The following is a 13,932-nucleotide window of genomic DNA, read 5'->3' as shown; positions in this document are numbered from 1 at the left end:
TTTTTTTGTCAAATTAAGGTTACAAGACTGGAAAGTGCTATCAGAAGACAAATGAAATAAGAATCAAAAAAATTTTTTAATTATTTTTAGTTATTTGCTTCTAACCGCAAAAAGATATATTCCATTTCTTTTAAATATTTAGACATATTAAGAAATAACATTTTATATAATTTAAATATATACATAATTTTTTAAATACACAGAAAACAATTTAGTTTCTTAAAATTTTCTATTTTTTCTACTTTCTTTTTTCTATTTTTCTTAAAAATGTGTTTTTTGATTGCTATTTTTTCAAATATATCTACCCTCTTAAATGATACATTCGGAATTATATAAAAAATAATTTTGATTTCAGTAATATAAGTATTTAATTTATTAATTGGAAGAGAAAAAAAGATACAAAATATTCTGACAAATGTCGTGTTATTGGATTCATGCAACTTTTAAGAGACGTATATATAATGTCACATCTTTAACAAAATTATAATAGTGAAACAAATTACAGTATTCTGCTAAGTCCGCGACACTTCTGTGACACGTTATTATATGTTATTTATTCGTCATGATTTTACTTTCTTCACCAGATGCACTTTCTCCACCTTCCGTGTCGTTAAATTGTAATAACCAGTTATTACTCGAGTCACTCGTTTTACATGCGTACACATGTGGATGTTTGCGTTCGCAACTTGTGCTGTGCCACGAGGAATTCTGGGATGTTTCGAATTGCTTTGATTACCATTAGAATTGTGCTTATATAATCACGCGTACTCGCGCCTCGGAAGCGTGGCGGATTTACGTTCCCGTAAAAAGAAAGTGTCTGTTAATACCTTACAATCGATCTACGCCGCGCAGAAAATCACGCAATACAAACAACGCGTTCACATAACATCAATCATCCGCGTAGTTTTTTGCTCGATGCTCAATGAAGACAAATGCACGAATTCTGTTAATTTTAATTTTTTCCGAGTTTTTGGCATGTTCGATTTTAATCTTGAGCCGATATATATGGCCTTTTCGTTCAATTTCCTTCACTTTTTTCATGCGAAGTTCAAATTCCATGGGATTCAAGGATATCATGTTACAGACGTTGCTGAATCGTCCTCTCACATCCGATTGCAACTCCGATATACTATAGCGAAAGGATCGTATGAATGTCGATTTGTTTAACCCTTCGAAGAGAATTTCAATCATCACTTACTCAATTCCGAATTAGACGTACTACTTACCATGAGCACAATATCTCAAGTATAACACAGAACACTTAAAAAACTGTTATGGTTATATCAAGAAGAAATACAAACCAAACGAATATCAGAATTTTGGTTATTACCATAATTAAATTTCTGATTATCTCTATTAGAATGTGTGATAGATTTAATTATAAGGACTTCGATCAAACTTTTAGTACTGATTAACTTTTAATCAATACTATTTTATTAAATAATACAAATAAAGTTTATTATTAAATTAATAAAATTATGTTGCTAATAAAGCTTAAGAGCAACGAATTGGAAAGAAGAGGTTTTGTCTTAAATGATTCTTTCGATTGAATTAACTGTTGATTAAGTTGATTATAGTTTGGCCAAAATCGCCCTAATATCCATTTCTACTAATGTAGATTAATTTTAAATTTCGATTTAATCTATTTTTTGTTCTTTTCTGATTTTGAGAACCAGAACAAGATAAAATATAAGTTAAAAACCAAGATTAAAGTTAATCTATATATTGATAGAAATGGACGTAAGTGTCTGATTTGTACCTTTCTAATTGAATCTATCAGAATTTTAATTGATACAAGATTTTTTTTCTAACAGTCATGATATCGGAAGAATGTTATCATCATTAAATGACAAATAAAAGCATGATACTGTCCTTCTTATATCAACTTCTGTGTTCTACCTAGGACTTTCATTATCGAACGATTTTAATTTCGCTGAAACATACCTCATTATCGGCGTCCTCATGATGCTGTCGTTCGCTAACGACAATCGCGATCGTACCCTCTGTCACTCCACTATTTCGCGAATTGTCGTTTTTCTCGGTCCTCCGCATTCCATATCAGAATCTTGCGTTAAGCCTCATCGTCGTATCCCGTCATTGTCGTCGATCTTATCGCAGCAGAAGGCTTGGCGAGACTGACTCGCCTTCGTCCCAACTCCGCGACTCTATGCTGTTACCTAACTTGACCAAAACCGAATCCACCAAAGCGGGGGATGGACTATCCTCCTTCACTCGTCCAACCCTGTGACTAATATCGAATGCATCCAGGGAAAATCATTTCTGTACATTTTCTCACCTAGATCCCCCAGACCATCAGCTTACCTTTTCTACATAATTCCTTAATGTGATCTTTATAGTTACCCTATCTGTTCAGAGTAAAACCTAAATACTTAAATTTCTGCACCTCCTCTGTCTTCTTTTGACAATATCTATACGTACATATGCCTTCATCTCAGCATTCTTTTATTTGGACCAGAATGGAACGGTACAACTTAGTTCTGGTAAAGAATACCTCCATCTCAATCTTTCTGATAGCGTACTATATTTTTTCTTTGCTGAATATGGCTCGAAGTTAAATCAATCAAAATGTACGAAGGAACGAACGAATTTTTGGTAATGTGTGATGTCAAATATATTTTATTGATTATTAATCTGGCATCACGCTGTACTTTCACGCGCATCTTTCACAATTCTTAATTTTTTAATTTTCTGAATATATAGTAGTAAATGACGCTTAAACTTGAGAATTGAATTTATCTATTCCCTGAAATAAATTCGCAAATTTTGCCTTCAACAAATCTCCCTTCTGTTCTTAATACATCTTTTTTTTCATGCGTTTTTCATGTTTTGTTGCATATCTGAATTAGATATGATTCACGCCAATTGAATAAACTTTGATTCTTCATCTATAAAATTTCTTCACAATGTATATATACATCGACGAAATGCAGTGGCACTTTGAACATTTTGTTTTATGAAACTTTTCATCTATGTCCGCTCCTTTTTGGATCAATGATACGACATTTGTACTTTTAGAAAAAGATAGAAAGTTTAATGCGTTATATTCGATGCGACGAATATGTACTGCGGAACCTGACACTTTCGGTTCCGCAGTGCGCATTATAAAATTTTTTTGGTGATGTATGTACATTTAAACAAGCGTAGCATGCGTTTTGTATCCGGTTCGGCAACAATGAGATGCCTCACTTCTCTGCCCGTGCATCTGCGATGAAGGAGACATCAATATATCACGCGTAGAATTTCGAGATGTCTGAAACGTAGATCCAATGAGTTCATCTACGATTTGATTCCATTTATCGAATGAAATTTTGACAGAAAGAATTTGTTGAACGAATAAACATCATTGATACAATTACATAAAGAGTATTTGCTCTCATATCGCTCAAATTGCAATAACTTTAAATCTGATAAACATTTTAGGGCAACCGTAAAAAAAAATGGCGAATTCTATAATAAGGAAACCGGTTTCGGCAAATTTATGTCTTTTTTGTTTGCGTAATGTCATGATTATCCGCTTGCCCCTTCAAAGTTTTCTCGAGAATCATCATTGCGACACTTCTACGCAACAACTGTTACATGAGGAGAACTTTCATCGTCATTGGACTTTTCCTGAAACAACGTTGTCGATTAGCGGTGATTATTACGGCTTGCGAGCAGTGCGTGGGTTTCTTTATAAACTATTGCATAATTCGATACTGGACCTGAAATCTGAAGCCGAAACCAGAAACGAGAAACGCATAACTGTCTTTGACATTCATCCAATCTCAATATGAAGAGACAAGCGTGAGCGGATCATTGCCATGTTTCTCGAAATAATTGCTGTTACATCAGCGTCTTAAATTACCACGGCCTTGAGAAATTACGAGATTATTCCAAATTGGGTTCAATCATTTTGTCGAGGAATAATAAGGACTTTCCGTATATATTCCATGTATATTCAGTAAGAATGAGTGCAACATGCATTCTACATCGAGAAACTCATTGTTGGAATCCAAAATAAGACATTCATTATAGAAATATATAAAATAATTTAATATTATAACATATATAAAAATTATTTTTATCTCGTCTCTCTTAAAATGGAAAAAGCTTAAAAATTTTATTTAATAAACAAAATCTATTTTTAACATAGAGTAATTTATACGATTTCATAAAATTTTAAATTTAATAAAATTATTAAGTAACTCTAGAGACAATTCATTTTTTCATCAAAAAATGGCTATCGTTGCTACAGTGATATTTAACAATTGCACAAAATTTCCACTGCAGTTTAAAAAAGCGCATGATTAATCATATAATGCAAAGGTTCACAAACATTACAGAAAATGGTTTTATATGTATACGATGGTTTACTGTGTATAGAGCCGGTTGTTCTATCTTCAGATAAATTAATAAACTGGTAATTTACTTTTTGGATAAACAAAAAAAAATAAGAGCACAAAAAAGTAAGAAAGTAAGACGAAAAAAGAAACATATAAAGCGCAAGAGAGGAACATCTAATGACCAAGGTTGGGTAATGCTAAGTTAAAAAGTTAATTAATCTTAACTTCATTTAGTTACATTTTAAACTCTTAACTTTTTAACTTTATATAGTTATATTTTATCGGTAACTATTAACTTTTATAATTTCATTTTTTAAAAGTTAATGTCAGGATTATATAGTTGGCGTTATACGGATCTTGTACTCGGATTATATACTTATATACATTCGTGTCCGTTGGAAATGTATTTTCTAATTTTAAATAATTTCAAATATTTTATTTATGTTTAAACAAAGAATAAAGAGGTTTGAAAGCGATCTGTCACCGTGATCTAAAATCACGATTTCCTCGAAGAATACAGAAGTGCAATTTACTGCTTTACAGGGATTATTTTTTGGTACCCCAGAATAATCACGTAAAAGCTGATCAAAATCCGTAAAATACATACGTGAATCCTTATTAGTTAAAAAAGTTTACTCAGTTTTTCAATTTAGTTTAAAAAAAAGTTAATTTGAAATCATGAAATAAAACAAATTAAACTTTTAACTCTTCAATTACTTTTTTTTCATTAACTCTTCAATTACTTTTTTTTCATTAACTTTTAATTCAAGTAATGTCATTATGGATTACCTCATTTATTTAATAAATTCATCAAAAGGAAAATTTTTTACAGATTCTTTCTTCTTAAAAAAAATGCTTTTCTTGTTTATTTTTCTTTGTATAACACTTCAATTTGTTAAATAGGAGTGTATAGAGAGAGAAACGAAAGAATAATTTTATTAAAATCTATGCTAAAAATGATTATGCCATTCGAATAATTTCAAGTACCTTATAGAATTACAACGGTTCCTTCTTTCACCGTCTCTTCGACTCTTTAACTCTTCTTACGTAAGTTTGGTTTCGAGGAAACGTGCATTGCCCTTTGCCTGTAACGGTAATGCTGTACAAACTAGAGAATCTTCGAAAGGACGCACCTATGCCCCTTTACGTGGTCTCGTGAGTTAACTATATGTAACAAAAGCAGTGCATACATATTTTCGAGCTGTTGTGAACTGCTTCTAGAGAATCAAATAACTTTAATTTCGTTTCTGCGTAATTTTTAAGTGACAAGCATTCGTTCAATGCTCTACAATAACAAGTTGAAGATTTACTGAGAAAAGTGATTTTCATCGGAAATAACCGTTTCAGTGCTTTTCCCGATCAATTTTGATCGGATTCAGGATTATCCAACAAAGTGACAAACGTTTTTTTCCGATAAAATGCAATTTCCGATAAAATATGAACGAAAATTAAGATATTTATCTTAAAATCGTTAAAATTTTATCGGGTAAACTTACAACAACTTGATTAAACATTATTTGAATAGATTTTTTTAGTTTTTGCTTGAACATTAAATTTAAAAATTTGAGAATTTTTTATCCAAAGTAGTCATTTTTTGTGAATTTTTCCAATAAAATTTCTTTGAAGCATTGTAATTAATTGAAAATAAAATATTATTTATTTGATTCATATTTATTTGTCTCTCTCTTGTCTAACTTCGAGATATAAATTTCACACGTTTGAGCTAAAAAATACGTATTCAGTCCAGAAATATAGCGTAACAAAGTTACAGGATTTCACAAATCCTAGTGTTTTTTTTTTTTTTTTAAGCGAGAAGGTAACCAAAAATAACAATACCATACTAGGGTAAACTATTGCGAAAATTGCAAAATGGTAAGGGACTTTTCGTCTCAGTTTAGTCTGCTCACGAGCGTTATCGGATGAATTATGGGATACACCTTGTATATGAAAGATTTTATAATGTTATGCACTTTATTCTATTCTGGTTTTTTAAATATGAGTATACTCATATTTTAAAATAGAATAAAGTGCATAGCGTTATGAAATCTTTCACTCACATTCTAATTAATCTAATGATTCTTCACAGACAAGTCCCCAAAATAGAGTTTCACGATGGAAGTAAATAAGATGTATCTTTTTGACAGTACAATTGAGTTTTTAAATTTATATAAAAATTAATTCAAGGATTTTATATTCCTTGGGGGGGGGGGGGTAAATGATGTCGAATTACCCGTTCAAAGACAGGTATTTTATTGAAAATTTCGCTGAATTTATTTCCGATTAAATGTGATCAAATTTTTTATCGGATCAAAATGATTGGAAATATCTGTTCGTTACTTTTTGAAAGGATTTTTTTTTAAACTTGTGGATATATGTATATATATATTTTTTTCTCAGTGTAGTATTGTTACAGCTACATTCATAAATAATTGTTAAAGTTAATTTCATAAATAATTTATTTGTCTTCAGATCATTAAAAATCAAAGATTCTCAGCGAGAAAAACTTCAGTGTTCAGAAGATTAAAATTATAGATGTCGTTCACGAATCAATAAAATGCTTACAATGCATGGCTGTATCTTTTTTAGAACGGTTCTATGAATTGAACTTATATCGCTTGCCGTTAATTTTGACTTTGTTAGGCAATCATGAAAGAGAATAGTGAGTGAGTGAGTGAGTGAGGGAGGGAGGGGGCGAATCGTGCGTGTGTGCGTGTGAGAGAGGGGGGGGGGGTTCAGTAAATCCTTTTTAAGGTGATGTATTCTCTGACTCATCTTTTCACAATAGGTTTCGCTTTTGGTGCTCATTTTTTATATGAATGCAAGTTTTATTGCAGATTAAATGGTTTTCGAACAGTTTGCGCTGTTATTATGTGTGCGACTGGATTATAGAATAGAAAATGCGAGTTGCTGTTGATCAAATTGTTGCTGTCGTGCATAACTTTCACATTTAATGCGTTACGGTAAAAAGTGCATCACGTGTACCGACTATTACCATTCAAATCATCACAAATTTCGGTAATGACTACATTGTCACAGATAGAAATGAATGAATTGTGCATTTTATAAAATGTATAAAATTAGATTTATTTCATAATTAAGCCCCAATACGAACCTGCCAAGTCAAGCATTCTGATGTCGCGAGGAGCATCCTTGCATGCATTAAAAGAGTGTTTGTAGAGCACTTGCAATGCTTTCTATGGCACTTTTCCTTTTGCACTATATCGTCATGAACTTTCTTTTTAAGCTAGTATTGAAGAAGGAGAGAGTAAGACGCATGAATATTTAAGAAGTCAAAAATATAAACAAAGACCGATAATTAAATGACGAATAGTATTTGGAGCCAATCTATAATAATACAGTTTTCCATTTTTTTAAATTATTAAGACTAATTCTCATTATATAGTAATATTATATTATAGAGGTATGCGAATAGTTCAAATTTGAATGGAATTGAGTCGAATCATAGTAGATTCAATTTGTTTTCAAATTTGAGGCTCGAAATTGAATAAGTTCAAAATTTCGAATCATCGATACTTCGATTTCAAATTAATCGCCTATTTTGTTTGCTTCATGTATACATAATTCTCGTAAATTGAAAATGATTTATTTTTTCAATTATTCCAAAAATCTAAGTTATTGAAAATAATTGATTACTTTTAAATTAGCTTTTAATATAAATGTAGAAAAATTTGATTTAAATTCGATTTGTTTTCGAATAAGAAAGATTCGACTTGATTTGATTCGACGTAAAAATTTCAAATGCGATTCGATTTATTTCCAAACATATCAAAGATTTTATTCGATTCTATCTCATAAATGTTTGATTTTATACATCTCTAATTTCTATTTATAGTTTCGGAATGCCTCGCAAACGGAACTCTTCCATGTCGGGAAATACAAACGTGGAAAAACTGGTAACTTATTACCGGAATCAGCATTTACTGCAAGCACCATTAGTGTATTGCTTACGATAAAACTTCCGCCGTCTGTGGAGGAGAAATTTATATTTCTTGTCGTAAGCCTGTAGAAATAAAAATCACATTTCCTTGGGCACCGCAAAATGCATTCTTCTGTAACATCCGTGACATAATTTCTATCGTCATTATCGCTTCATGATAATCCGTCCTGAGGCGTAACGGACGAATTGCTAAAGATACGCACGTGATCAAACCATGAGAAAATTGATTATGGAGTGCACAGCATTTCTCTTAGTATTATCGAAGTAATGAGAAATTTCTTGGCCAATTAAAGATGTTGCGGCTTCCATTTTTTCTCACTTCCCTGATATTTAGCTCTAAAAATTCTATTAATCCTGTACTCAGTTTTAAATAATAATAAATGGAAAATCGACTGATGTTAATAACATAAATAAGCGAAGAAATGAAAATCTTATTTGCTCAAAATGGATTTTGATGCCTAATAATATTAACATTTTATTATCATCGATTATTAAAATTGGCATTCTTTTCTAATGTGAAATGCGTTCATTAGAAAATTTTTAGCTTATTAACCTATAAAGGACACGTTCCTATTGAGTATGCATAAAGAACCTGGATGCAAATTCGCACCAGGTGTTTTTAATATTTTATATCTATGATGCATTCGGGGAAACGCTATTAGCGCTCTTTCTGTCATTCTATCTTCATTGTTTAGACGTAAAACAAAGACAGAATGATACGAATAGCGTTAATAGCGTCTCTCCGAATGCATTTCTAATCTTCTGAAAGATAAAAACGAAGTTAAAATAAAACCTATGTTTGTCAATATAAAATTTTCTAATCAATCGATTGGTAATATTGAATTTTCGAAAAACAAAATGTTATTCATTCAAAACTACGTTTTAAGCAAAATCAATTTTCTCAAATACCTGCAAGTTGGAAATTTTTTTGATGCGAATTCGCATCCAGATGTCATTTACAAGTTAATATTCAGTAGTAAGCAATATAAAAAATAGTTTTTCTTTCGAGCCGAACCGATTAGAAGGTTGTCACTGCCCCATGGAAAATGCTTTCCTCGATTCGCGTGACGGAATTAGTTTTCACTTTCATGCTCAGATCAGATCTTCCGCGAAAGACGATTGCTGCTGCTGCTGAGAAGAACGGCAAGAGAGGCAAGAGAAAGTCGTTCGGTGTCCGGATATTTTCGCACGCGCCACGTTGCAGGTCTCGCGATTACGCAAACCGCACCGTGCGTAATCGATGCGGATGATCGATGATCGATGGTCTACACGTTTGTCTCCCTCCGCGAGACTTTGACTTGGAGCTCAAGTTTCATCGATTCGTGATTTGTTTCCGTTCGTTAGCTCGTCGAAAGTCGGGGATTGACTTTCGATTGACGTGCGTCAACGTTTTCCGTGATGAAAGCTGCAGATCTCTTATCTAGTTCTTCTGAGAAAATTTCATCTACAATATTTGATGTCGTTATTCAGTTCAATATCATTTGTATACATCGGCTAATTCATAAACATGGCATATGCCTGAATAGATCGATGTTTCGTCTACAGTTTCGCTTTCGGTGATTTATTAAGGAGTTACAGGCATTGAGAAATCGGATCTGTACAAATAATAATATGAAAATCCAATCACGTAAATACTTCATTTCGAAAGAGTTGTGCAAGTTGGAAAATAACGAACGCCTAATTCGTTCGTGCTGCCCTTGCCCCCTTTCGGAAACGCCTCTTGCGCCAGGAATGAACACCTGATCCGTAAACGATCTCAGACAGATCAAACATTGTTGTATGAAATCACAATGAAAGATTATACAATCTAGATTATATTAAGTACACGGAAAGAATGATTTTGCTAAAATAACTAAAAATCGAGTTAAATACAGATCTGAAAATAATTCTGTTCAACTATCGAAACGCATTTGATTACACTTCACCGATTGAGCCCTTTAGGTACGTTGTAAGGAAGAGTGTTCTGAGTGATTCCTCACAGGAATTACTCGTAAGTGAAGAACGGCGTTGGTTTGGGAGATACATAATAGTAAATTAAAGTTACATAATGTAGAGGACGACACATACATTGGTATATGAGATATACTACGAACAATAAAGTTTGTCTGTTTGAAGACCCATGTGAAACAGTTATAAGGGTGTACGACTTTTCACGCGAAGCGAGATCCACTCCCCTGCTTACGGGATGAAATAGGTCTGTACCCCATAAACAGGGATAGACCTCGCTTCGCGTAAAAAGTTGTACGTCCTTAGACAGAAGGGGGGGGGGAGTGATCCCATTTCGCGTGTAATATACCTCCTATATTAATGTCATTTCTTTATTATAAAACTTTAATTTATTATATCTTCTAAATCAATTCTTTACTTAACTTTTTTTAGGAATCATTCAGGATACTTTCCTCTACAACATATCTGAAGGACACTCAAATCAGTGTAATCTATATATCTACCGAACTTTCAAAATAATTATATAGGAAATTCAAATATGAGGAATGCTACACAAAATTTTGACATTTTAGCAACCAGCTTAAGTGTCTTACGTAATTATTTTGATAATCCAATAAAATTTTCAAATCCGTGTTGAGCGAAATTTTTAGATACTTCTGCGGAACCGTTCTTTTTGTGTAGGAATAATTTTACAATAATTATGCGATTATAAATAATCATTTATTATTTTTCTAAATCTACTAGATATTTAATTTTTCAAATAGAAAGAAAAACAGCTTATAAGAACCACCACAAGGTTGACGTGCGATCAAATCTTTTATTACAGAAGGAATACGGTAACGTCAAACGTTTCACTCTCGATTAGAGTTCCCATTAGTGTACAATAATTGTCTATATCTAATTAATGATTGAATCGCAATCAACAAATTTTAAAATCAATCATTAATTAGATATAGATAATTATTATACACTGATGAGGACTCTAATCGAGAGTTGAAACATTTGTCGTTACTATATTCCTTTGTAATAAAAGATTTGATTACACGTCAACCTCGTGATGGCTCTTATAAGCTATATTTCTGTTTCTATTTGATGTAATTCATTAAAACCTAAATTATTTTCTAAATTTAGTATATAATTTTTCTATGCCCCCTTGAACATGCAATAATGATATTATTGTAGAATATGCATCGGTCAAAGCGCGGAACAGGAACGTCAGCTCAGGTCATTGCAGCTGGAGATGGAGTCGGTACAGCGACAGTTCGAGGCCGCGTCGGTAGATCGCGAGAACGCAATTCACGAGAATCGGAAACTGCAGGACGATCTGGCGGCGTTGACCTGCGAGATGCGAAACATGCAACGCGAGCTGGAAACTTCGCGCGCCGAGTGCTATGACTTGAAGAGACAATTGCAGACTTATGTCAGCGAAGTCCGTCGTGCTGAGGAGCTCTTAAATCGGAAGGTATATCGAGAAAGAATCTTATTAACAACATTCGCTTATATTTATCTCCATCTTTTTAGGAGAATGAGAGAACGGAAATGTTGAACCATTTCCGAAGCCTCAGCTTAGAGGCGACGGTTCTGGAGAATAACAATCACAGTTTAGAGTCTGAGGCGGCGGAGGCTAGAGGTGCTCTTCAAACCGCGAGGCATCAGATACTTGATCTTGAGCGTCAATTAGCGGACAGGGACTGTTTGATAAAGGGTTACGAGACTCAGGTATTTCGCTCTCTTTATAGTTAATGCAAGGAAAACATACGAAGAATCGTATTGGTATTTGCACTCATTACGACATCTTAACATTGTGATATATTCAGCTGAAAATAATTTAATTTAAACCAAGATCAGAACAATACGATAAATTTTTGAGATGTAAATATCTCATCATTCTCACGCATATAATGATTTCTTTAGATAAGCAGTTTGACGCAGAGCGTCGCTAGCATGGAGATGCAGCTGCAGCAACAAATCGAACAGAAACACCGAGTCGAAGCCGATCTACTGGCAGTCAGGGACCTATGTGTTAAGTTGGACCAACAAAAGGATACGCTTATGGAGCAGCTTGGTGATAAGGACACCACGAAAGCGCATGTAAATTTACTTACTCTCTATTCTCAATATATTTTTACTTTTTACATGTCGGTTCAGTTTGTCTATATCGCCTTGTTCGTTCTCATACAGTACGAGGCGCAATTGTCAAGACTGCAAGCCGAACAGAGTATTGTTCAAGATCAAATTACTAGAGATCGCGTGACTGTGGAACGGCTGGAAACTCTTCTGAACCAAGCTAGACAGGAGTCCATTAATGCGCAGACTACCAATCAAGAGCTGCAAAATGAAGTCTCCAGATTAAAGCAGAAAGTTTCCGAACTTCAAAGTAAACTGTATGTCTCATTATTCCTACATACACACACATCACGCGCGCGCACGTGCGTGTGTGCGTGCGTATGTATATACATATATTATTTCTATTATTTTTATATTATATCATGTATTTACATCTTTCGATTATAGATCATCAGAATCTGCGGAGCTTAAACAGTATCAGAATCAAGTGGCGGAGTACAGCAAACAGATCAGTGAGCTCCGTAGGCAAGTCACCAATGAGAGGTTTGACCGTGCAAGAAAGGAGGAAGAAAGTCGCAGGTATTTTATCACTAAAAAAATGTTTAACAACCACAAGTTTATCTCTTTTCGAATCATCCGCTTTATGCTTTCTTTCGTTTTGTTGGATATTGCCTATCATGATCACATTCCAAAATTTAGATATTCTGAAGAATCCACGATTCTCCCTCAACAAAAATCATTCCAAGATCGCACAACTCTTCCTCAATCAGATATTAAGACCCCTAATGACGATGGTATCGCCTCCACGTTCAGGTAGAGCGGGAACGACTGAATGACGCGTTTTAAAAATAGATTATAATTGATTAATTAGCCAATTACAATTTCCGTTAGGCAAGTAGATTGGCTGAGAAAACCGTACAACATGATTCCCAAATACACATGCGTGCGCGGTCCTAGCCAAGTGGGACTGACGAGTCACGATCGACCTATATCGTTTTTGCTCGAGTGTCGGTGTTCCTCTTTCGAAAAATGTATCTCCTCCGCTGATTTTGTGCCATGCCCCAGCACGTTTTCCTCGCAACGCAAGTCTGTCGGCGACACAGATAAAAGCTCTAGAAGTTTCCTTAACGGAGAAAGTATAGTAAATACCTAGTTAATGTTTCAAAAACGCTTTCCGAGCTTTTGTAAGAACCTTTAGCATTTCCGAGATAATTTTTACGCTACTCACGTATGCACACATACACACACACACACATTTGTAGGAAATATATGAATTTTATCGTTTACAATTATCGTCTTTTTGATGCGAGATGATTTCCGCTATTAAGGGGATCCTAAAGTAAAGCCCGAACTCCGACGAAATTACTAAAGGTCGCTGTTTTTCCAGCGCATCAACATATCTTTATATACTACCTCACCAATATCTCATGCAACCTATGATACATGCAGTTGCACGTTCGTGTCAATTTTCGTATAACAAATTCATCGCGATAAAGCGTCTAAGTCTAATTCTAAGAACTTGACGTTATTTGTTCGTGCAAACTATGTACGTGTCTGTGGATTACTACTCCGTAAGTACAGGTTGCAAAACTTTCGTATCAAGCAAATGTTGTCACG

The 13,932-nt window shown here is 33.7% G+C and overlaps 2 protein-coding genes across 2 annotated transcripts in view; one reads left to right on the top strand and one right to left on the bottom strand.

The window, feature by feature from the left end:
• LOC108764095 (uncharacterized) overlaps positions 1–2,138 on the bottom strand; it is a 12,567-nt gene extending 10,429 nt beyond the window's left edge. The window contains exon 1 of the mRNA XM_018512126.1: positions 1,945–2,138. Within this exon, the coding sequence (XP_018367628.1) occupies positions 1,945–1,964 (20 nt within the window). The 5' untranslated portion in view covers positions 1,965–2,138. The remainder of the gene's footprint in view (positions 1–1,944) is intronic.
• The window catches only part of LOC108764092 (centrosomal protein of 135 kDa), a 33,655-nt gene extending 19,723 nt beyond the window's left edge, over positions 1–13,932 (top strand). The window contains 8 exon segments of the mRNA XM_018512120.1: positions 11,431–11,710; positions 11,770–11,967; positions 12,163–12,339; positions 12,430–12,632; positions 12,763–12,894; positions 13,015–13,128; positions 13,207–13,426; positions 13,428–13,932. Coding sequence (XP_018367622.1) covers positions 11,431–11,710; positions 11,770–11,967; positions 12,163–12,339; positions 12,430–12,632; positions 12,763–12,894; positions 13,015–13,128; positions 13,207–13,426; positions 13,428–13,457 — 1,354 coding nt within the window. The 3' untranslated portion in view covers positions 13,458–13,932.

The sequence above is a fragment of the Trachymyrmex cornetzi genome, unplaced genomic scaffold (assembly GCF_001594075.2).
Source record: "Trachymyrmex cornetzi isolate Tcor2-1 unplaced genomic scaffold, Tcor1.1 scaffold392, whole genome shotgun sequence".
NCBI classification, from domain to species: Eukaryota; Metazoa; Arthropoda; class Insecta; order Hymenoptera; family Formicidae; genus Trachymyrmex; species Trachymyrmex cornetzi.
Note: the sequence above shows the minus strand (reverse complement) of the source record. Positions and strands in the feature narration are given on the sequence as shown.